At 37.8% G+C, this 25440-nt stretch overlaps 1 protein-coding gene across 8 annotated transcripts in view; it reads left to right on the top strand.

The window, feature by feature from the left end:
* PRORP (protein only RNase P catalytic subunit) overlaps positions 1-25440 on the top strand; it is a 163818-nt gene that overhangs the window by 51801 nt on the left and 86577 nt on the right. For all 8 annotated transcript variants that reach the window (XM_033188277.1, XM_033188279.1, XM_033188281.1 and 5 more), the window contains one exon: positions 6637-6744. In XM_033188277.1, coding sequence (XP_033044168.1) covers positions 6637-6744 — 108 coding nt within the window. The remainder of the gene's footprint in view (positions 1-6636; positions 6745-25440) is intronic.

Raw genomic sequence — 25440 nt, 5'->3', positions numbered from 1 at the left:
CATTTTCCCACTCTGGCTTATCGAGTCAGATGCGGTTTATAATTCTCCTCTGAACAGCATATGACAGATTATTCCTTGGTGTCATGTACTTGTCTTACCTCACTTTCAGTACCATTACCAGCTTATACCACTCCTCTTTAGATGATGAAGTGTCCAAAGATGCTGTGTTCTCCTGACTCTCCTGCCTTGAAGGTTAATTACTTAATTAGGATAGAAGAAAACAGCTAATGGGCCACCTGGATTGAGTGGTAAAGGAAACTTGTTTGAGAGATGTTTGACATGTGGTAAGGAGACCATCACCGTTTTTTCTGTTTAATGCAGCCCTTGTTCCTGAAATTGAGTTAAAGTATTTTTCCTGCTTTACTTTGAGTCACCTCTACTCTTTTTTGTCTCAAAAACTAGAGAAATGTGCTAAGATAGTTTGTCTCCATAAATTACCATTGATTACCATTGGTCATTTGGTTAGGAGAACTCTCCCAAACTTCTCTTTAGTTTACAGTACTGTTGTTGCCAGTTTAAAATTTCTCTAGCCTCCATGTTAGTTGTTAGGTTGCAATGATACTTTTTACCATGTGGCTTCATTTTCATTAAGGCAGTCATGTTAATGTTCTTATTTAGGATCAACTTCTATGGTTTAAAGAATGCACAGGAAGTAATTAGATACAGAGATGCATTTTTTATTGTTGTTCCCATGTTAAGAGCACTGCTTCCAACCAAAATAGCTGGTATTCCCCTGTTTTTCCACATCTACTATGACTAAAGCTAGTTTCTTTAAAAAGACCTTTCTCACTTAATATCCTACTCTAGCAACTAAGAAGAAATAAGTGGAAAACAATAATGCGTACTCAAAACTTTACATAAAAAGCAGTGATTGTCACATGTTAACTATATCCATGTACTGCAGACACAGATAATATTTTCTAAGGATTAGAAGAAAGGGAGTGTTAAAGCAACTGGCTTTACCACCACATTCTTCCCCTGTTCCTTCTTTAGTTAATAGACACTTGAATTGTTTTCAGTTTTTGGCAATTAAGAATAAAGCCACTGTTAACATTCAATATAAGTCTTTGTGTGGATGTGTATTTTCATATTTCTCCTGCGAATACTCATAAATGGGACTGCTCAGTTTTATGATAAATATATGCTTAACTTTGTAAGAAACTGCTGAATTATTTTCCAAAGTAGTTGTACCCTCCTGCATTCCCACGAGCAATGTTTGGAAAGTCCATTTGCTCCACATACTTGTCATGGGTCAGTCTTTTTAATTTCGGCCATGCTAGTGGGTGTATAATGATATCTTGCTATGGTTTTAAATTTGCATTTTCCTAAAGACTAATGATGTTGAGTATTTTATAATAGTTATTGGACCAAAGGTTATTGTTATCATCTTTGTAACATTGATATGATAAGATTATCTAATCGAGAGTTGATACTCAGGTTTTGTCACTTGTCCCAATAATGTCCTTAACAAGCTTTTCCTTCCTCTAGATCCAAACTATGACCACACATTGGGTTTAGTTGTCATGTTTCTTTGGTCTCTTTTAATCTCAGTTTTCTTTGTCTTTCTTGGACCTCAACTTAAAAAATAATAATAATAAAGCATAGGCCTATTATTTTGTAACATGTCTCTCAATTTGGGTTTATCTGATATTTCCTTATGATAAGATTTGGGTTGGCATTTTTGGCAAGAATGTTACAAAAATTATGTTGTAACCTTTTCAAGGGCATTGTATCAAGGGCCCCACCTGTGAATATTAATGATGACTTTATATGTTGCCCAAGAAATTTATGCCTATTCTGATGTTGCTAAGAATTTTCCTGTTTTCTTCTAGAATTTTCATAGTTTTGGCTTCTAGGTTTATGATCTATTTAGAAATATTTTTTGTGTGTGAAGTGAAATAGGGATTGAGGTTCATTCTTTTTTTTTCCCCAACATTTTGCCTTATTAGCTTTTCCTATTTCTTTTATTTCTGCTTATTATTATTCTACTTTCTTTGAAATTTAATTTGCTCTTCTTTTTCTATCTTTTTAAGTTGAAAACTTAGGTCAATTTTTATGACCTTTCTTCTTTTTATATAAGTATTTAAAGCTATATATTTCTTGCTACGTACTAGTACACTGCATCCCCTGAATTTTGATATGTAATTTTTATTATCACTTAGTTCAAAGTATTTCCTAATTCCCTTTGTAATTTTTTTTTGATCCTTGGGTTATTGAGAATTGTATTTAGGAATATTTGCGGCTCTTATAGATATTTTACTGCTATTGGTTTTTTGTTTAAGTGTGTGTGTGTGTGTATGTGTGTATGTGTGTATCAGCAAATATACTCTTTAAGATCTCAGTATTTTGAAATGTATTGAAACTTATTTTATCGTTAGTCTATTCTCATACTGCTATAAAGAACTGCCTGAGCCTGGGTAAATTTACAAAGAAAAGAGGTTTAATTGACTCAAGGTTGTGCATGGCTGGGGAGGCCTTAGGAAACTTACAATGATGGCAGAAGGGGAAGCAGGCACGTCTTACATGGCAGCAGGCAAGAGAGCATGTGAGAGCACAGGAAAAACTACCATTTATAAAACCTTCAGATCTCCTGAGAATTCACTCACTATCATGACAACATCATGGAAGAAACCACCCCCATAATCTAATCACTTTTTACCAGGTCTCTCCTTCAATACCTGGGATTATAATTCAAGGTGAGATGTGGGTGGGGACACAAAGCCGAACCATATCAGTGGCCTAGCTTGTGGTCTGTCTTGGTAGATGTTCCATGTGCACTTGAAAAGGAATATGTAGTCTGCTATTGTTGGGCATAGTGTCCTACAGATACAGATTTGTCTTCTAAGTCCCTACTGATTTTTACCTACTTGTTCAATCAGTTATGCAAATAAGGTATTGAAATCTCCATCTGTAATTGTAGATTTACCTATTCCTCCTTTGTTCTGTCAGCTTTTCCTTTATCCACATCTTGAAGCTCTATTCTTATGACTTTGATGTATTGATCCTGTCATCATTATGAAATGTCCCTTCTTTTTGTAGTATTCCTTTTCTTCCAAGTCTATTTTGTCTAACATTAGTGTCACCATTCCAAGTTTCTTAAACTTACTGATGCATGATACATATTTTTCCCTACTTTTCACTTCCCACTTATTCTGTATTAAAGATAAGTACATCTATTATAGATAGCATTTTTTATAAGGTTGGATTTAAACATTTTATTTTGCTATTTGTCCCAGATGAGTCTGCTTTTTGTTCTTCAGTTTCTCCTTTCATGTCTCCTTTTGGGTCAATCCAATTTCTTTTAATTTTTCATTTAATTCATGTATTGGCTTTTATCTATACCTTTCTACTTTTTTTTTTTTTTAACTTTTTAAAAATTTTATCAGCTCTGGCCTACAGATCTACATTATTTTTAAATGTACGATTTGAACTTTACAATCTGAATCCTTAACTTAATTCAGTCTACTTAGAATTTATATTGAACCATTTCACATGAAATATCAGAACATTATAGCAATAGGATTCCATTTACCACTTCCTGGTCTTTGTGCTATTGTTTTATTGTAGCTTAAAACATATGTTACATCTGTATATGTTTTAAGCCCTATAATGTAGTGCTGTGATAAGCTTTGCTTTAAGTAGTCATATGTCTTTTAAAAGAAATTAAAAGAGGAAAAAGTATATTCTTTTTTATAAATACCCACATCTTTATCATTTTATTTTTGGTGTTTTTTCATTTCTTCCAAGTCTAGCTTTTCATCTGATATTATTTCCCCAGCCTGAAGAAATTGCTTTAGCATTTCTTTCTTTCTTTTCTTTTCTTTTTTTTTTTTTTTTTATGACAGAGTTTCACTCTTGTTGCTCAGGCTGGAGTGTAATGGCTCAATCTCAGCTCACCACAACCTCTGCCTCCCGGATTCAAGCAATTCTCCTGCCTCAGGCTCCCGAGTAGCTGGGATTACAGGCATGTGCCACCACACCCAGCTAATTTTGTATTTTCAGTAGAGATGGAGTTTCTCCATGTTCGTCAGGCAGGTCTTGAACTCCCAACCTCAGGTGATCCGCCCGCCTCGGCCTCCCAAAGTGCTGGGATTACAGGTGTGAGCCACTGTGCCCAGCCAGTTTCATTTTTGTTTTTGGAGATGGAGTTTCTCTCTGTTGCCAAGACTGGAATGCAGTGGCATGATCTTGGCTAACTGCAACCTATGCTTCCCGAGATCAAGTGATTCTCTTGCCTTAGCTTCCTGAGTAGCTAGGATTACAGGCATGCACTACCATGCCCAGCTAATTTTTGTATTTTTGGTAGAGATGAGGTTTCACCATGTTGGCCAGGCTGGTCTTAAACTCCTGACATCAAGTGATCCACCCACCTCAGCCTCCCAAAGTACTGGGATTACAAGCTTGAGCCACTGTGCTCAGCCCAGTTTGGTTTATTTTGAATCCCTTTTTTCTTGACTGTGTGGATCACATGTTTGTATTTTTTATGTTTATTAATTTTTTTTTTTTTTTTTTTTTTTTTTTGAGGCGGAGTCTCGCTCTGTCGCCTGGACTGGAGTGTAGTGGCCGGATCTCAGCTCACTGCAAGCTCCATCTCCCAGGTTTACGCCATTCTCCTGCCTCAGCCTCCCGAGTAGCTGGGACTACAGGCGCCGCCACCTCGCCCGGCTAGTTTTTGTATTTTTAGTAGAGGCGGGGTTTCACCGTGTTAGCCAGGATGGTCTCGATCTCCTGACCTCGTGATCCGCCCGTCTCGGCCTCCCAAAGTGCTGGGATTACAGGCTTGAGCCACCGCGCCCGGCCATGTTTATTAATTTTTAATTGTGTATCAGACATTGTGAATGACACATTGCAGAGGCTTTAGAGATTATCTATGTTTGTCTGGAAATTACTGATTTTTTGCTAATTTAGTAGGCTGTTAAAGTTCTTTAGACTTAGTCTCCAAACTATCTCCCTTGCAGTGGGTAGCAGCTGAGATCTCTGCTTAGGTCTTTTAAGTCTTTCAGCTGTTGCTTTTTTGCTGGGCTCTTTGGAATCTTCTCCAAGCATGTGCAGATCATGTTTTACCCAAGAATTTGAGGAGATTTATGTGCAAATTTTGTGGTTTTATCCTTTCTAGGATTCCCCATCATTTTCCAGCCTCTGGTTGCCCCAAACTCTGTCTTCTCTATCCTCAAATCAGTAAGTTCTGCAGCTTTCTGCTTGATTTCCAGTTGTTCCTGCTGGTCACACTGTCTGGAGATTGCCCGCTGACCTAGACAAATTTTACCTGGTATAATTCCCTTCTTTTCTTTACTTTATTTTCCCAAATATAGTGGCATTAAAAAAAAACCAACCCTTTATTACTATTATTATTATTGTTCTCTCTCATGGTTCTAGGGGTTAATGAGACTTTGTTGATGGTTCTTGCTTGGGTCTCCTATGGTTGTAATCAAATAGGGGCTAGGGGTCATCTTGAAATCCCCCTCAGTCTTATCGGTGTGGTAATTGATGCTAGCTGGCTGTTGGATGGGATTCCGTTGGACTGTCAGATGGAACACTTACATGTAACATCTACTTGGGCATTCTCGGGATGGCTGGTTTCCAAGAGCAAGCATCCTGAGAGTGAGAGCCAGATGAATGCTGTATTATCTTTTATTTCCTAGCCTCAGAAATCACATAATGTCACTTCTGCCACATCCCATTCATTGAGGCAGTTACAAAGGAGAGCCCATATTCAAGCACAGGGTATTAGACACCACCTTTTGAGAGGGGAGTGTCAACTAATTTTCAGACAGATTTTAAAACTACCAAACCTTTCAAATGTCATGTCCTCTCCAGTTTCTGCCTGCCTTTGCTCATTCTTTGGTACTTTCAAATCGTTGGGTATTTATCTAGAATTTATATTATTATCTAGTAATCCAATACAAACTATTCCATCATTACCAGAGGTGGAACTCCCTCCCCTCTTTTTTTTCTCCATAGCATTCTCACATTTAATATTATTTACTTATTTACTTGTTTTATTTTGTGCATCCTCCCACTAAGCTCCATTAAGTTGGGGTTTTTTTGTTCTGTTTTGTTTTGTCTCTTTGATAAACTGCTAGGCATATAGTAGGTTCTCAGCAAATATTTGTTGAATTAATGATTGACTGAATCTTTACCTCTCCAAAACAGCCATAAGTAAATAAAAGCTCTTGATGACAAAAGAGGACCTATACGTTTTACAGCCTTGTTCTTTCAGCACAGTTGCAATGGTAGAGTGGCATATCTAAGGTTCACTTCTCCTTGGCTTACAGAACAGGACTTAGAGATTTTGACAGTTCATTCTTATCATAACTATCATGTGGGTTAATTTAGAAGTCTAGATAGGCCAGCTGCAGATCAAATGAAATGACATATGAAAGTGCTTTGTGAAGTGTAAAGCACTATAAGATTATAAAGTGTGTTAGATAATTGTTTGCAGTTGCATCCATTAGGCTGGCTTTTTCAGATTTCATTTTGAGAATATTGCGTGTGTGTGTGTATGTGTATGTGTGTGTATTTTTAAGGGATGAATATTTTGAATTATCAAAACAGTAATAAAGGTTACTGCAGTGTGTTTGTAATAAAGTCCTTGCTAAGTTCTTATTAATGTTTTGTCTGACTTTTCTTTATTAGGAACTTAAGAGATTTGAGAACTTTGTAAAATCTTGTCCTCCTTTTGATATTGTCATTGATGGCCTCAATGTTGCCAAAATGTTTCCTAAAGCTCGTGAATCTCAAGTTGTAAGTATAAGTTTTACTTTGTTATTCCACATCTCTAGAAACATTTATTGTACTCATTTATGACCTTCTTGGGGGTCTTAGCTCCTCAGTTTTTCTTCCTCTAAAACTAAGGTCCTCAGGGTGCTACAATGACCAACTGCATGCTCCCCTAACATTTTCTATTTTCATCACAAATAAGTTGCTCTTCAAGGCTGGGAGAAAGCGATTAAAAGTGAGGAATTAAAAGAAAGATTGCAATGCAGGGCCAGATTTTCCCGTTTTGTGTAAAACTAACTTTCTCCTGGGTCTCTGCTTTCTCTTTGGGATCACTCTGTCATTTCCCTGTGGGTCATATTCTTATATTTGAAAATTATCAATATACAGTATCAAGAGATATTAATCACTTGTTACTAACATTTGTTTTTTCCAAACATAGTATGTTCATAAATTAACCTAAGCAGTTTTTTCTATGTGGTAGCCATTTGTCAATTTATAAATGCGCTACTAGATTCTAATAAGAATACCATTTTTCATAGCAGCAATTAGCAGTTACTTTAATCTCTATTTTGCAGATTAAAAAATTGAGGCTAATTTTGTATAGTAAATCTATAGAAAACAGTCATAATATCAAAATTGGATTGTAGAGAGCTCCTGGGTTTCAGATTTGCGGCTCTTATCACTGGCAATCTATAGCCATTCATCTGTAATTAAACTGTGTCTTAAAAATTGCTGCCACTGGGGGGCACAGTGGCTCACGCCTGTAATCCCAGCACTTTGGGAGGCCGAGGCTGGCAGATCACCTGAGGTCAGGCGTTCGAGACCAGCCTGGCCAACATGGTGAAACCCTGTCTCTACTAAAAATACAAAAATTAGTTGGGCATGGTGGCACATGCCTGTAATCCCAGCTACTTGGGAGGCTGAGGCAGGAGAATTGCTTGAACATGGGAGGCGGAGGTTGTGGTGAACCGAGATCGCGCCATTGCACTCCAGCCTGGGCAACAAGAGTGAAACTGTCTCAAAAAAATAAAAAAGTAATTATAAAAGGAATAATAAAATACATATGTATTATTTTTATATTTGAAATTGAAGCCTGTTTAAAATTGAGGAGCCTTAATGGGAAGAATAGAGAAATTTGCTACAGTTAAAAACAAAACTAAACTAAACTAAAAAACATAAACACTGTTAAAAGACAACAAACTACAAAATGTAAGCCGGGTGTGGTGGGTCACGCCTGTAATCCCAGCACTTTGGGAGGCTGAGGCTTGTGGATTGCCTGAGGTCAGGAGTTCGAGACCAGCCTGGCTAACATGATGAACCCCCATCTCTACTAAAAATACAAAAAAATTAACTGGGCATGGTGGCACATGCCTGTAGTCCCAGCTACTTGGGAGGCTGAGGCAGGAGAATCGCTTGAACCCAGAAGGCAGTGGTTTCAGTGAGCTGAGATCATGCCACTGCACTCCAGCCTGGGCAACAGAGCAAGACTCCATCTTAAAATATAAAAAATAAAAAAAAATGTTTACAGTATGTGACAAAGAGCAAATTTCCTGACTGTATCAGGACTCTTATAAACCTATAAGAAACAGATGAACCGGCTGGGCATGATGGCTCATGCCTATAATCCCAGCACTTTGGGAGGCCAAGGTGGGTGGGTCACTTGAGGTCAGGAGTTCAAGACCAGCCTGGCCAACATGGTGAAATCCCGTCTCTATTAAAAATGCAAAAATTAGGTGGGCATGGTGGCGGGTGCCTGTAATCCCAGCTACTTGGGAGGCTGAGTCAAGAGAATCGCTTGAACCCAGGAGGCAGAGGTTGCAGTGAGCTGAGATCATGCCATTGCACTCCAGCCTGGGTGACAGAGTGAGACTCTATCTCGAAAACAAAAAAGAAAAAGATGGACCATGCAGTGGAAAAGTGGTTTAACTTTATTCATATTTATAGATACAGAGATTAAAATATTTATCTTCCAGATTGGTAGATATTTAAAAGTTGGTAATATTCAGTGTTTAGAATAGTTTGAAGAGGTAGGAAGGATGGTATCAGTGCAGTATTTTTGGTGGATGATTTGTCTATAACTTTCATCATCTAAAATATTGAAATTCTACTTTCAGGAACTGAAACACAGTAACACTAGTACATAAAGAAATGTATTCAGATATGTTCATTATTGCATTATTGGTAAGCAGAAAAATCTAAACAACCTAAATATCTATCAATCTAAAGCCCAATACATATTTAAATATTCATTTTTGTGAATAAGGTAAACTTATATGTGCTGCTGTGGAACAGTTGTCAGAATGTAAGTGTAAGAAGCAAAATGAAAAACAACATGCTTAGAATTGCTCTACTTGTATTAAAAACAAAGCAAAAAAGTACCCATCTATAGATAAATGTTTGTTAGATAAATTTGCATGTGCATGCCCAAAAAATTTCTAGAAGCTTAACACACACATACACGTGCGTGCACACACGCACAGTTTAACAGTGTAGTTACCTTTGGGAATTGGGAATAGAATACTGTATAAGAGAATGAGAGGATTTCTGGTTTTTGTTTACATTTTTTGAATTTTCTTTTACCATGAGTATATATTACTTTAAAATTTAAAAAATATCAGGAAAGGAAAAAGGTTAAAAAGCATTCTTGGTAAATATTTTTAAATAATTTTATAATACTCTGTGTCTTGTGGATATACAATAATTTTTAAGTCATCTCTTTGTTGTTAGACAAATGAGGCTTTCCATTTTTTACTATGATAAGTAATACTTTGGAAGACAACCTCTGTGCATGTTTCATAGGATGTCTTTGGAATAGATTTTCAGAAACAGGACTCTTTAGTCAAAGAGTATGTATATTTTTAAAGATCTCACTATATATTGCCAAATTGCTTTCCAAAATAATTATAATAATTTATACTACCAGCAAAAGTGTGTAATGGTGCCTAAATATAACACATTTCTTTAAGGTTACTTATTACATGATTGTTTCAGCCACTCACCTATGCCATGAGTCCTCTAAATGAAAAGGGCTGGACGTTTTTTTCCCCATTTTTTGGGTCAAACAGATTTTTTTAAATGTGGGACAAACTTTAATGAAATAGTTCCAGAAAGGGAATATTCTTCATTGTCTTTTATGTCCTTATCTTTCTCTTAATACATTACCTTTAAGTGTACATAAAGGAAAAATTAGGAATTTGAAGTTCTATAAGTCTTAAGTTTTTTCCATCTTTGAAGAGATTTCCAGATTTTTTTTTTCTGTGGAATGATGTACGTATTATTTATGCTCTTCCTGTAAGCTCTCTGCATTATATGTTACACATTTTTCTCAGTCCTTTTACATTAATGGTTGATTATATATCTAGTATTATTCTCTGTAAGTTCATTAATGAGAAAATAACTTTTTTACATTCATTGTTTAAGGAGTAGCACCATTATCACATATCTTGATCTCAGAGCCTATAGCTTAAGGGTGATAGAGATTAAGGAACTAAAAAAAGAAAGTTCTAGTTGTGAATGTATTTTATTTTCTCAATTTTCAGATGAATCTTTTTTATATTTTAATTTTTCTGAAGTCTGAGTATATGCTATAATTAATGTCAGTAGAAACTTGCCAGCCACCATGTAGAGATTTATTGGTGGCCATCATTGCCTGGGTGTGTACAAAATTAGCCATATATAGCGTATGTCTATTCATCTGTTTGCCGCCTCAGTTGAATTAGTTGTATTTGTAGCTCCACACACTGTTACACTGTTTAATTTTAACCTAAATCTTTTTTTTTTTTAACTTTTATTTTAGGCTTGGGAGTACATGGGAAGGCTTGTTACATACGTAAACATTTGTCAAGGGGGTTTGTTGTACATATTATTTCATCACCCAGGTATTAAGCCCAGTACCCAATAGTTATCTTTTCTGCTCCTGCTCCTTTTCACACGCTCCCCATCAAGTAGACCCCAGTGTCTGTTGTTTCTTTTTTTTTTTTTTTTTTTTTTTTTTTGAGGCAGAGTCTCGCTCTGTCGCCCAGACTGGAGTGCAGTGGCGCAATCTCGGCTCACTGCAAGCTCCGCCTCCCGGGTTCACGCCATTCTCCTGCCTCAGCCTCCCGAGTAGCTGGGACTACAGGCGCCCGCCACCTCGCCCGGCTAGTTTTTTGTATTTTTAGTAGAGACGGGGTTTCACCATGTTAGCCAGGATGGTCTCGATCTCCTGACCTCGTGATCCGCCCGTCTCGGCCTCCCAAAGTGCTGGGATTACAGGCTTGAGCCACCGCGCCCAGCCTGTTGTTTCTTTATTTGTGTTCATAAGCTTTTATAATTTAGTTCCCGCTTATAAGTGAGAACATGTAGTATTTGGATTTCTGTTTCTGCATTAGTTTGCTAAGGGTAATAGGCTCCAGCTCCGTCCACGTTCCTACAAAAGACATGATCTCGTTCTTTTTTTGGCTGCATAGTACTCCATGGTGTATATGTGCCACATTTTCTTTATCCAATCTGTCACTGATGGGCATTTAGGTTGATTCCATGTCTTTGCTATTGTGAATAGTACTGCAGTGAACATTCGTGTGCATGTGTCTTTATGGTAGAATGATTTCTACTCGTCTGCGTATATACCCAGTAATGGGATTGCTGGGTTGAATGATAGTTTTGCTTTTAGCTCTTTGAGAAATTGCCATACTGCTTTCCACAATGGTTAAACTCATTTACACTCCCACCAACAGTGTATAAGTGTTCCCTTTTCTCTGCAACCTCACCAGCATGTATTATTTTTTGACTTTTCTTATAATAGCCATTCTGACTGGTATGAAATGGTATCTCATTGTGATTTTGATTTGCATTTCTCTAATGATCATTGATATTGAGCCTTTTTTCATATGCTTGTTGGCCACATATTTGTCTTCTTTTGTGAAGTGTCTGTTCATGTCCTTTGCCCACTTTTTAATGGGGTTGTTTTTCTCTTGTAAATTTGTAATTTTAACCTAAATCTTAACTTTAAATATTTGCCAAAGGTTTCCTGACAATGTAATAAAAAACAGTGGAAACTGACACTTTTCTAAGACTAAGGTACAGAATTTTAAAGCAAGAAGAGGTTGTTATGACTGATTTTTTTTTTTATAAAACCATATTTTTTTTATTTTTTAATTTTTTATTATTATTATACTTTAAGTTCTAGGGTACATGTGCATAACGTGCAGGTTTGTTACATATGTATACTTGTGCCATGTTGGTGTGCTGCACCCATCAACTCGTCAGCACCCATCAACTCGTCATTTACATTAGGTATAACTCCCAATGCAATCCCTCCCCCCTCCCCCCTCCCCATGATAGGCCCCAGTGTATGATGTTCCCCTTCCCGAGTCCAGGTGATCTCATTGCTCAGTTCCCATCTGTGAGTGAGAACATGCGGTGTTTGGTTTTCTGTTCTTGTGATAGTTTGCTAAGAATGATGGTTTCCAGCTGCATCCATGTATGACTGATTTTTGCATTTTGAAAAGTTGTCACTGAACCTGCAAACTTCTACCTGCCAATACCTTCCCATAGACATTCAAGCAAAGTTGACTAACTTCCAGAATGGCATAATTCAAAGAAAGAAAAAGCAATAATCAGATGTGAAATACAGGTAAGCTCTAGTATTTTTCAACCTGTCTCAGTGTCATACTGTTGGTCCTAAAAATGTTATAAAAGTGAAGATGAATAGCACAGGCTCTAAGGAGAGTGGTATGTAATGTGTCACCATGAGGATGTACAGAACTGTTATGGCCAAGAGTGATCTAGAACAAACAGCCTTCAACTCAGATATGAAAGTGCATACTTACATGTTAATTGTGATTCCAAAACAAGGTTATGGTATGGAACTATGTGGATTAATGTATGATTTCGTTGGTTACTGAAATAGTATACTTTTTTGTTTGTTTTTTTGCTTAAAAGTTATTTATTCCTAAATCAATGTTTCATCTTATAGTTTCTGGCATCTTAATAATGAAGAAGTATGATTACAAGATGTGCTAAGTGGAACTGTGGACTATGAAGTCCCTGGGCTCAAGACACCCCCAACCTCAGCCTCCTGAATAGCTGGGACTACAGACACGTGCCACCATGTCCAGCTAATTTTTGTGTGTATATATATATATATATTTTTTTTTTTTTTTTCTTTTTTCTTTTTTTGTGGAGATGGAGTTTTGTCATGTTGCCTGGGCTGGTCTTGAACTCCTGGGCTTAAGCAATCTGCCTGCTGTGGCCTCCCAAAGTGTTGGGATTACAGGTATAAACCACCGCGCCAGCTAGATTTTGCTTTTGACACAGTTGGAGACTTGGCCAAGTCATGTCTCAATTCTTTAATGTTGGCTTTTTTTTCTTTTTTATTGAGAAATATAATATTTATATACCATAATATTCACCCTTTTAAAGTGTACAATTTAGTGGTTTTTACTGTATTCACAAAGTTTTTCAATCATCACCACTATCCAATTCCAGGACATTTTCATTTTTCTTGAAGAAACCTCATACCCATTAGCAGTAACTCCCAATTTCTTCCTCCCCTTGGTCCCTGGCAACCACTAGTCCTCATTCTGTCTTTTCCTTTTTTCTTTTTTCTTTTTCTTTTGAGACAGGTACTTGTGTTGCCCAAGCTGGAGGGTAAGGGTGCAGTCATGTCTGACTGCAACCTTGACCTCCTGGGCTCAAGTGGTCCTCCTGCCTAAGCCTTCCAAGTAGCTAGAACTACAGGCACACACCACCAGGCCCAGCTAATTTTATTATTTATTTATTTTTTCATAGAAACAGGGTCTCACTGTGTTGCTCAGGCTGGTCTTGAACTCCTGGCCTCAGGCAGTCCTCCCAAAGTGCTGGGATTACAGGTGTGAGCCACCGTGTCCGGCCTTCTTTACATCTTTATGAATTTACCTATTCCAGACATTTCATATTTTCACTTAGCATAGTGTTTCAAAGTTCATCCATTTTGTAGCAGGAATCAGTATTTCATTCCCTTTTATTGCCAAATCGTGTTCTATTGTATGGATATGCCACATTTTTTTCATTCGTTCTGTAGTTGATGGACCTTTGGGTTGTTACCGCTTTTTGGCTATTATGAATAATGCTACTATGAACATTTGGGCACAAGTTTTTATGAGGACATAGGTTTTCATTTCTTTTGCCTATGTACCTGGGAGTAGAATTGGTGGGTCATATGGTAACTTTGTGTTTAATCTTTCGAACTTCTCAACTGTTTTCCAAAGCAGCTGCATCATTTTGTATTCTCATCAGCTGTGTATAAAGGTTCCAATGTCTCCACGTCCTCACGAACACTTGTTATTTGTCTTTTTGATTGTAGTCCTCCTAGCGGGTGTGAAGTGGTATCTTTTTTTGTTTGTTTTGGTCATGTAAGAAATGCAGGAAGTAGTATCTTTTAGTTTTTTTGGTTTTTTTCTTTTTTAATAGATGATGGAGTCTACTGTCACCGAGGCTGGAGTGCAGTGGCATGATCTCAGCTCACTGCAATCTCTGCCTCCCGGGTTCAAGCAATTCTCATGGCTCAGCCTCCTGAGTAGCTGGGACTGCAGGCGTGCGCCACCATGCCTGACTAATTTTTTTTTTTTTTTTGTATTTTTAGTAGAGACGGGTTTTCGCCATATTGGCCAGGCTGGTCTCAAACTCCTGACCTCAGGTGATCCACCTGCCTCAGCCTCCCAAAGTGCTGGGATTACAGGTGTGAGCTACCTCACCTGGCCCAGTATCTTGTAGTTTTGATTTGCATTTGTTAATGATGTCTGATGTTAAATATCCTTTAATATATTTATTGGCCATTTGTATATCTTCTTTGAAGAAATGTCTTTTTTTTTTTTTTTTTTTGAGACGGAGTCTCGCTGTGTTGCCCAGGCTAGAGTGCAGTGGCGCGATCTCAGTTCACTGCAACCTCCACCTACCAGGTTCAAGTGATTCTCCTGCCTCAGCCTCCTGAGTAGCCGGGATTACAGGCGTGTGCCACCACGCCCGGCTAATTTTTGTGTTTTTGTTAGAGATGGGGTTTCACCATGTTGGTTAGGCTGGTCTTGAACACGTGACTTCAGCCTCCCAAAGTGTTGGGCTTACAGGTGTGAGCCACCGCACCTGGCCAGAAATGTCTATTTCTTTGCCCATTTTTAATTGTTTTTTGTTATTACTGTTGAGTTGTAATTTTTTTTTTTTTTTTTTTTGAGATAGAGTCTCGCCCTGTTGCCCAGAATGGAGTTCAGTGGCGTGATCTCAGCTCACTGCAACCTCCACCTCCCGGGTTCAAGTGATTCTCCTGCCTCAGCCTCCTGAGTAGCTGGGATTACGGGTGTGCACCACCATGCCCGGCTCATTTTTGTATTTTCAGTAGAGACGGGGTTTCACCATGTTGGTCAGGCTGATCTCGAACTCCTGACCTTGTGATCTGCCCATCTCGGCCTCCCAAAGTGCTAGGATTATAGGTGTGAGCCATCACACCCAGCCGAGTTATAGTTTTTAACTATATACCAAATATTAGATCTTTATCAGCTATATAATCTGTAAGTATTTTTTCCCAGGCTTTGGATTCTCTTTTCAGTGTTTTGATGATATCCTTTGAAGCATGGAAGTCCAATTTATTTTTTCTTTTGTTGCCTGTGCTTTTGATGTCTAATCTAAGAAATCATTGCCTAGGGGCTGGGCACGGTGGCTCACGCCTGTAATCCCAGAATTTTGGGAGGCCAAGACAGGTGGATCAGAGGTCAAGAAATGGAGACCATCCTGGCCAACATGGTGAAACTCTGTCTCTACTAAAAATACAACGATTAGCTGGGTGTGGTGGTGGGTGCCTGTAGTACCTGCTACTCACGAGGCGGAGGTTGCAGTAAGCCGAGATCGCGCCACTGCACTCCAGCCTGTCGACAGAGCAAGACTCTGTCTCAAAAAAAAACAACAAACAAACAAAAAGAAAATATTGCCTAATCCAAGGTCATGAAGATTAATGCCTTTGATTCTTCTAAGAGTTTTATAGTTTTAATTCTTGCACTTACAATGTTTGCATTCTTAGGGAAACGGTTCAATCTTGAGTACATGATAAGGCAACATAATTTAGAATATACTGAGATTAAAGGGGACTAACCTTCACCCTATTTATTTGTTTAACCTGTAAATCTAGGCAGACTAAGTCTTGCTACTTATCTTGTAGCTGTTTTTCAAGTGTAAATTGTATTTTGCTTAAAGTATTTTTGTTGTTGTTGTTTTTAGAGATGGGGTCTTGTCATGTTGTCCAGGCTAGTCTCAAACCCTTGGGCTCAAGTGATTCGCCTGCTTCAGCCTCCCACAGTGTTGGGATTATGGGTGTGAGCCACGGTGCGCAGCCTGCATAAAGTAATATAATTCCCTAATTTCAAATTTTGAGAAAAAGAAAAATTCTGAGCTTTTTTTTTTTTTTTTTTTTAAAGAAGAGGGAAGGGTTCTGAGTGACTAGCAGATTGATTATATAGCCTACATTTTAAGAAGAATAGTTATAGAAACTGGGCAGGGAATTATTAGGTTGATTCAGTTACCGTTTCTTGAGCACCTGTTCCAAGCCAGATAGTGTTTTAAGCTGTGAGAATATGACCATACATCAATAACAGGAATGCTAGGCACAAGGTTAGGCTAATGGTTGTGTTATCTAAACAAGAAATGCATATTGTGCATCCTGTTGTCTATTGACAATGATTCTTGTGTTTGTGCGTGACTCTTTTCCTTAAAGATTTACTTGAATTGTCAGAATGGAAAATAATATTTAGCCAAAATACATGAGATAAGTTTTTTTAAAAAATAAGTATTGCAGGCCAGGCATGGTGTCTCATGCCTGTAATTCCAGCACTTTGGGAAGCTGAGGTGGGTGGATCCAGAGGTCAGAAGTTCAAGACCAGCCTGGCCAAGATGCCGAAACCCTGTCTCTACTAAAACTACAAAAATTAGCTGGGTGTGGTGGCACTTGCCTGTAATCTCAGCTACTCGGGAGCTGAGGCAGGAGAATCGCTTGAACCCAGCGGCAGAGGTTGCAGTGAGTGGAGATCATGCCACTGCACTCCAGCCTGGGCGACAGAGCGAGACTCCGTCTTTAAAAAAAAAAAAAAAAAAAAAAGGGCCAGCCGCAGTGGCTCACGCCTGTAATCCTAGCACTTTGGGAGGCCAAGCTGGGCAGATCATCTGGGTCAGGAGTTCAAGACCATCCTGGCCAACATGGTGAAACCCCATCTCTACTAAAAATACAAAATTAACCGGGTGTGGTGGTGCATGCCTGTAATCCCAGCCACTTGGGAGACTGAAGCAGGGGAATCGCTTGAACCCAGGAGGCGGAGGTTGTAGTGAGTCGAGATCGAGCCATTGCACTTCAGCCTGGGTAACAAGAGTGAAACTCTGCCTCAAAAAAAAAAAAAAGTATTGCAAATACTTTTAGTATTTAGTAACATTTAAATCTCTAGAATATGTTGTTATTTTGAAGAAACTGTGACTAAATTTATTTTTTTTAATTTTTATTTATTTTTATTTTTTTGAGATGGAGTTTTGCTCTGTCACCCAGGTTGGAATGCAGTGGCATGATCTTGGCTCACTGCAACCTCTGCCTCCCAAGTTTAAGCGATTCTCCTGCCTCAGCCTCCTGAGTAGCTGGGATTATAGGCACGTGCCACCACGTCTGGCTAATTTTTGTATTTTTAGTAGAGATGGGGTTTCACCATGTTGACCAGGATGGTCTCGATCTCCTGACCTCCTGATCTGCCCGCTTGGCCTCCCAAAGTGCTGGGATTACAGGTGTGAGCCACGGCGCCAGCTGACTAAATTTAAAAGTATTAGTTATAGACCCTTATATTCTACTTGAGTCAACCTTTATATAGCACTTGAACCAACATCTCTTCATCATTATCTGTTGCAAGGTATTTTAGATTTTCTTGAATTGGATTTCTTTCTTTTTTAATTTAATAAACTTAATTTTCCTAGAGCAGTTTTAGGTTCTGTATTTCTTTTTAGGAACAGCCATTTCCCTACATGTTATTTGGACTCTTACAAATACTTCTGAACAAAGCCAAGCATGGAAGCATGCACCTGTTATATGATTTGGCTAAGTCCCCACCCAAATCTCATCTTGAATTGTAGCTCCCATAATTCCCACATGTTGTGGGAGGAACTTGGTGGGAGATAATTGAATCATGGGGGCGGTTTCCCTCATACTCTTCTTGTGGTAGTGAATAAGTCTCACGAGATCTGATGGTTTTATAAGAGGTTGCCCCTTTCCCTTCTCTCATTCTCTCTTGCCCACCACCACGTAAGACGTGCCTTTTACTTTCTGCCATGATTGTGAGGCCTCTCAAGCCACGTGGAACTGGGAGTCCATTAAACCTCTTTTTCATTATAAATTACCCAGTTTCGGGTATGTCTTTATCAGCAGCATGAAAACAGACTAACACAACTGGTAATCCCAGCACTTTAGGAGGCTGAGGCGGGAGAATCATTTGAGCCCAGGATTACTAGACCAGCCTAGGCAACATAGCGAGACCCCATCTCTATAGAAGATCAAAAAAATTAGCTGGATGTGATGGCATGCACCTGTGGTTCCAGCTTCTCAGAAGGCTGAAGCAGGAGGATTGCTTGAGCCCAGGAATTCGAGGCTATAGTGAGCTGTGATCATGCCACTGCACTCCAGCCTGGATAAGAGTCTCAAAAACCGAAACCCAAACCAAACCAAACCAAAAACAAAAACAAAAAATGAAAAAAAAACTGGAGTGGGTAATTGGCACTACTATCCACCAGATAGCTCAAGCCAAAAACCAAGTATTCCAGCCAACCACAATTACTCTTTCTCACTACCCCCATATCCAGTAGACTGACAAGTTTTCTTGGTTTTAACCCCCCAAAATATCCCATAGTCTAGTCGCTTCTTTCAATCTCCATTTACATCATCTCTCACCAAAACTCCTAAGTGATCTCCTTGCCTTATTTCATGCTTGTCTCAATAACTTCCTATTACACTAAATCCAAGTTCCTCATCATGGATTATAAGAACTCTCATTATCTGGTCTTTACCTCTCTTTTCAACCTCATCTGGTTTTTTCTCTTTGTCTTTCACTGAATTATAGGTATACTAGAATTTTTCCTGTCCCTCAAACATGCTGAATTTGTTCCTGCCCCCAAATCTTCATGCTTGCTATTTCTTTAGTATTCTTCCATCTTCAAATGACTGGATAATTATCAGCACCTCAAAGATTTTTCTTGATTCTTCCAAAGTAACCTCATTCTGCCTCGTCATTTCTGTCTGTATTTTCAGTTACATCAGGATTGCCAAGTCTAGCCCAGGAACTAGAGATGAGTTTCAACATGGCAATGCAAAACTGTCTTTGCCTGGATTCTCTTTTTTTTTTAATTCTCTTTTTCAATATCAAGTTCCTTCATAGTAGTTTTATGTGAAAAGAGACCATGCTTTTGTTGACCATTTATCCTAGAATGATCAGGGAGGGAATTCTAAGTCTCCAGGACTCATACTTTACAAGTACCTTTGTAACTTTCATTTCAAGAAATTAGGTTTTCTTTTCAGTTATCACTAATAATTAGTGCTGTGAGACCCCCTTGAGGAGGCAGGGACAACATAGTATAATAACTTTCCATTAAGAAAACAAAAGGAGTGGCTGGGTGCAGTGGCTCACACCTGTACTGTAATCCCAGCATTTTGGGAGGCCAAGGAGGGTGGATCACCTGAGGTCAGGAGTTAAAGACCAGCCTGACCAACATGGTGAAACCTTGTCTCTACTAAAAATACAAAAACTAGCCAGGCATGGTGGCGAGTGCCTGTAATCCCAGCTAGTAGGGAGACTGAGGCAGGAGAATCGCTTGAACGTGGGAGCCGGAGGTTGAGTGAGCCAAGATCGCGCCACTGTACTCCAACCTGGATGACAGAGTGGAAAAAAAAAAAAGAGAGAAAGACAACAAAAGGATATAAAGTGGAAAGCTTCTAATGCTGCATTTTCTTTCTCATTCTCTCTTCCCCCACACACCTACCCATGATTCAGTCCTAATGCTTTTGTTCTTTGTTCCTTTTGCAGCTTGCATTTTGGATTTTCAGTGTTTATAGCTGAATATATATATCCTCTAATAGAGGATATATAGGGGGAAAAGCACATCATTTTAGTTAATCATGCTAGCTGTTCAAAATTCTCCTCCCTATTTCTGTGGATAACTGAGAATTAGTTAAAATGGCTTCAGCAGAATGAAAATGTATAATGTAATTTAAAAGAATTATGGCTGACACTAGCACTGAATGCTTTCATTCTTATAGCATGCTTAGGGCATTGAATAGAGAGTGGTTTGGTGAAAACACTGTAGAATTTGTTTTGATTGCCATCTCTTAGTTGGTTTTACTACAGTGAGAGAAAAATGGAGGCAAGAGTATTAGTCATTAAAGGTCATTTAGCGAAGTGTTTATTTGGCAGTAAGTTCTTATTTTTTTGCCACTCAAGTTATTTTATTTCTTTCTGTCGATTTACATAACCTCTTGTAAAGGTTTCAATACCATAAAGCACCTAAGATACAGTAGACTATGCTCAGTATTTTTGTGTGTATATAATCCCGGGCATATATATATATATATATATTTTTTTTTTTTTTTTTCCCAAACTGTAGAAATGTTGAGTTTCTCAATCCCTGTGCTTGAAATTATGTTTCAATCATGTTAAAGTGGGAAGGAAACTTAAAAATACCCTATTATGTTTACAATAGGAAATGTTAAATATTGAAGTAGAATTTTTATCATACCTCCTTAACTTTTAAATACCCTTTTCCATATAATTGTTTCTCCTGCTTAAAGACTCTCTCTTAACATCTGGCTTTAGAGGTGGAATGTCTTGTTCCTTATGTCCCAAAACTTGGGTGTCTTATTCACACTTGGATGTCCTTCTGGAAGAACATACTGTCCTCTTGTCTGCTCTGAGAAGCTATTTGAGGATTTTTTTTTCTTTTCTTTTTAAAATACATATATGAGGAGCAGCATATTAGAGTTTGTATGTATGGGTTGAAAGTGGAGGGATGGGATTACTACTAGAGGCAGGCATGCTTACATTAGGGAGAAGAGAGAGACTGCTGCCCAGGTTGAAAGAGAAATGCTGCCATAAGAAGCCAAAAAGTCCTTCACATTCCCTTGTAAGTTGTATTTCTAGGTATTTTACTCTCTTTGTAGCAATTATGAATGGGAGTTCACTCATGATTTGGCTCTCTGTTTGTCTATTATTGGTGTATAGGAATGCAACCCAAATGCCCATCAATGATAGACTGGATAAAGAAAACGTGGCATATATACACGATGGAACACTATGCAACCACAAAAAAGGATGAGTTCATGTCCTTTGCAGGGACATGGAGAAAGCTGGAAACCATCATTCTCAGCAAACTAACACAGGAACAGAAAACCAAACACCTCATGTCCTCACTCATAAGTGGAAGTTGAACAGTGAGAATACATGGACACAGAGAGGGGAACATCACACACTGGGGCCTGTCAGGGGGTGGTGGCCCAGGGGAGGGATAGCATTAGAAGAAATACCTAATGCAGATGACGGGTTGATGGGTGCAGCAAACCACCATGGCACATGTATACCTATGTAACAAACCTGCACGTTCGGCACATGTACCCCAGAACTTAAAGTATAATAAATAAATTAATTAATTTTTTAAAAAAGTCAAAAAGTACAACTTTCTGGATCTAGCTCAGCCTTCTGTCAAACAGCTCAGTAACCTCAATAGCCATTACTGTGTTAAAGAAAGTAGCATCCAATATATAATCTTCAAAATTATAAAGAAAATCTTAAACTAGGACTAGTATATCCTATTTCAAAAGATAGGCAAATTGTGATTTCTTTTTTGAAAATTTATAATTGTAAAGAAAATCCTAAATTGTAACTATTCTGCATAATTAAGAAGGCAAGAAAATCATAATGCTTTTCAAAAAGTTCCTCTCGCACATGATTTTAAGTTTTATTGTTTATCTTGAAATTCATTTATATGAAACTTATATTTGAACAGTGTTCAGATAAATGTGGTATTAGCATATGCAGTGTTTTATTATATAAAATATTTTACTTATAGATATTATAAAACATTAACTAGGCATACTCTCTTATACCATAAGATATGTGGAGTCAGTTTGGTACTGTATCTATTCAAAATATACAGTGATGTATCAGTTCCACTTTCAGAAATCTGTTCTGAGGAAATATTTGCACAGGTACATAAAGATACATAATTTTTGTTGTATCTCTATAATAGCAAAAAATTGGAAATTATACAGAAACCAACTGAATACTGGAGGTGAGTTTACTGACATAGAAAGATACCCACGATACATGAAAAAGACAAGTTGAAAACAAAATGTACAGGATGACCCCAGTTTTTGAAAATAAAAAAAAATTACTGTGCATGTGTTTATGCATATTCAGGGAAAAAAACCTGGAAGTAGAAATTCTTCACTGACCAGTCACTTTTTCCTTTATATAGTTATGTGTTTTTACAAATACTTACTCTAGTTCTTTTTAAAAACTCACACGTATTTTAAAGATAAGAAACTAAAATAAATCATCAGTGGTATAAACTTAAACACTAATGTTTCTGCCATTCTGCAGAGTATTAATTCTCAAACTTGAGTTTGAGAAACTCAAAAACAAGCAATTTTAGAAGTCACATAGGTCTTTTAATGATTCTTAGGGTAGAAATCTATTTTTTTAACTACATATGTGAAACTTAGGAAACTAGAACTTAGTTCTAAGAGTGATATACTTCTTTCATTTTAAAAAAAGTTTGTCATATTTTCATAACCAACAGTTATGTTATTGAGGAGTTACTTTAGTATTATAATAATTTAAAGTACCTAGATTATGACTTTAAAAAACTTATGTTGAGTAGCCCAAGGAGAATGTATAAATTGGGAATGTATAAATTGGGAAAAACCTCAGACTTAAAGTAATTATATGTAATATCAAAGCAATGTAATTGTAAGTTTCTCCCTAGGGAATCTGAAATATCACCCAATAAATATCACCCAAACAAGTCACTGTTAGTGTGGAGATTCATGGAAGAAGATCTAAAAATAAATAAATCAATAGAAATGGTAAACTTGGGCTGTGAATCTTAAAACAACTAATCAGGTAGCAGCATTTAAGTCCTGTATCAGGCCGGGCATAGTGGCTCATACCTGTAATCCCAACACTTTTGGAGGCCAAGGTGGGAGGACCACTTGAGCCCAGGAGTTAGAGACTAGCCTGGGCAGCATAATGAGACCTCCCTGCCCTCTGCCATCTCTACGAAAAATAAATTTTAAAAAATAAGCTGGATGTGGTAGCACACACCTGTAGTCCCACCAACTCAGGAGGCTGAGGCGGGGGGAGGATCACTTGAGCCCTGGAGATCTAGGCTGCAGTGAGCCATGATTGCACTGATGCACTCCATCCTGGGTAACAGAGTGAGACCCTGTCTCAAAAAATAAATATTTTTATCACATGGGGAAAAGTAAATCTAATCACAACTCCTTAGTTTTAAGGAGTTAACTGCTGGGTAGTCTAGGGTGATACAAGTGGAAATACATTTGCATTCATGGATGCCAATCCAGAAATCACTAAATAACACAAAAGAATGGTTGTTTTTTTTCTTACTATTCATTTTTCATGACATGGCAACTCAGGGAAGTCACATTGCCCTGGGTCAAACAGTGCCAAGCTGACTACTTCCTTTTGTCATGTATCATTCACCCACTCTTGTCTTGACATGTGTAAGAGTTATGTTTTGTCATGTGACTGCTGGGATAGTCTGCATCACTCAGAATTATTCTTACCAACTGCTAATGAAGTTAATGATCAACTGTCAGCTGGGTTTTTAGTGAAGTGATCAAGGGCATAACTAGCAAGATGAATGGAGCCAGGCAAAATTTCTATAGTGATTTGGCTTCATAGTCCTTTCTTTTCAAATGTCCCAGAAAGGAACATTCTCCATAGTGTTTGAAACAAGATTTCCCCAATTGTTGTAGAAGTCAAGTGATCCAGTGTCTTCGAACAGCTTTAAAAACACTGTGTTGCCAAGCTCCCGTATCTGTCCTCTCTCTGGCAAAATCCTAATAGCAAGTTGATTTCCCATCACTGATGCGTCATTGATAATGTCTGTGTAATAACCATTTGGGGTGTGGTGGGATTGTCTCTGTGAGTCATTATTGTGTATATCTTGCTTCCATGACAGTGTTTTAAAACACTCTTCTTGGGAATGTGGTAGGAAGAGGCCACTTATGAAAATATAATACCCATTTGACCAAAAAAGTTTAAATATTTGTTGTCAGTAAGGTAAATGGCAATTGCAGAGTGAGTAGTAAATTTACTTAAACTTTTTATAAAGCTATATAAATTATTCTTACCTAATTATTACAGTGGTAACACTTTATTAATCATAATTTTCTGGTAATGTTTATTTTAAAACAGCATTTTTTTTCTTTTTAAAATTGTTTCTATTTCACAATTTTCACTAACATAAAGGCTGGTTTTTATCCCGGTCAAATACAATTAAGATCAGTTGATTAAGATCAGTTCAGATCTTAGATTTTTTTTGCAGTGATTTAGACATAGCTTGTTTTCTAGATAGTATTAGGAAGGGTATATTGTTCCTTAGAGTATTCGCTCTGCCACCTCAAGTAGATACTCCTTACTGATATATTATTTCTACCCCATTTTATCTTATGAAAGATGTAGGATGGTTATAATGTATGCGATACAGAAAATAAAATAAATTTAAAATAAATTAATGTAAAAAGGATACAAAGAGAAAATAAGCTTAGGGAAATAAAAGGTTTAAGGTTTGTGCACAAAATGCATATGGTGAAGTGCTCTATTAATTTGGCTGTAAATTCTGTCAACAAACCTGAAGATAGATAACATGATCACTTAAGAGCAGGGGCTCATGCTTTTATCTGCTTGCACATCATTTATAAGTACCTCACATTCTCATCATAAACATTTATCTTTCCTGAAGAGATTCTCCAAGGACGTAGGCTAAGATCAGGGGCAGAAGAGAGAGATCAGAACTTTGGAGAATGGGGAAGTTTGAAGGAACACCCAATTCTGATATATCTTCCAAAGGAGCTATTTCCACTGTAAGACTCATTCATTTATAGGCTTCACATAATTCATAAGATTAAATAGAAATAAATTGTTCAGAGAATGCTCCATTATTCCTAATATTGAAACCAAAGGGATTTTTCCTGTGGACCCTCACAGGGCAGGGCCATGTGGGCTCTCTGAGTACTATTCCCAACATTCTTGTTAGGAGCAAGTGAATGGATTGTGTAAGCATCAGCAGTAAAGGAGTCAGGAGAACCATGGGTGAGCTTGAGAGAGGCTTCTGAAAGTACTGAACAGGCCTCAATAACTCAGCAAAAACTAATGCTAGGAAGTTGGTCAGAAAACTAAATAGGAAGACTCCTGCCCTTTGACCCTTTTGGAAAACGAATTTTTAAGCTGATTTTTCACTTCATATCCACGGTAATCCACAGCAGTGCTAGACCTTGTTTTAAAATTTTATAATTATAGTTTCATTTCAGTTTTTTTTAAAGTTTGGTTACAAAAAGAAGCATATGTCCCTAATATTACTGCTGTGTAGTAAGCACTCTGAAGAGGTGCTTATGTAAGTTCTAGTATCAGAATTGCCTTCAATGTCTGTTAAATAATTATAGTGAGGGCTGGGCGCAGT

Source organism: Trachypithecus francoisi, unplaced genomic scaffold, assembly GCF_009764315.1.
Source record: "Trachypithecus francoisi isolate TF-2019V2 unplaced genomic scaffold, Tfra_2.0 Lachesis_group3, whole genome shotgun sequence".
Taxonomy (NCBI): Eukaryota; Metazoa; Chordata; class Mammalia; order Primates; family Cercopithecidae; genus Trachypithecus; species Trachypithecus francoisi.
Note: the sequence above shows the minus strand (reverse complement) of the source record. Positions and strands in the feature narration are given on the sequence as shown.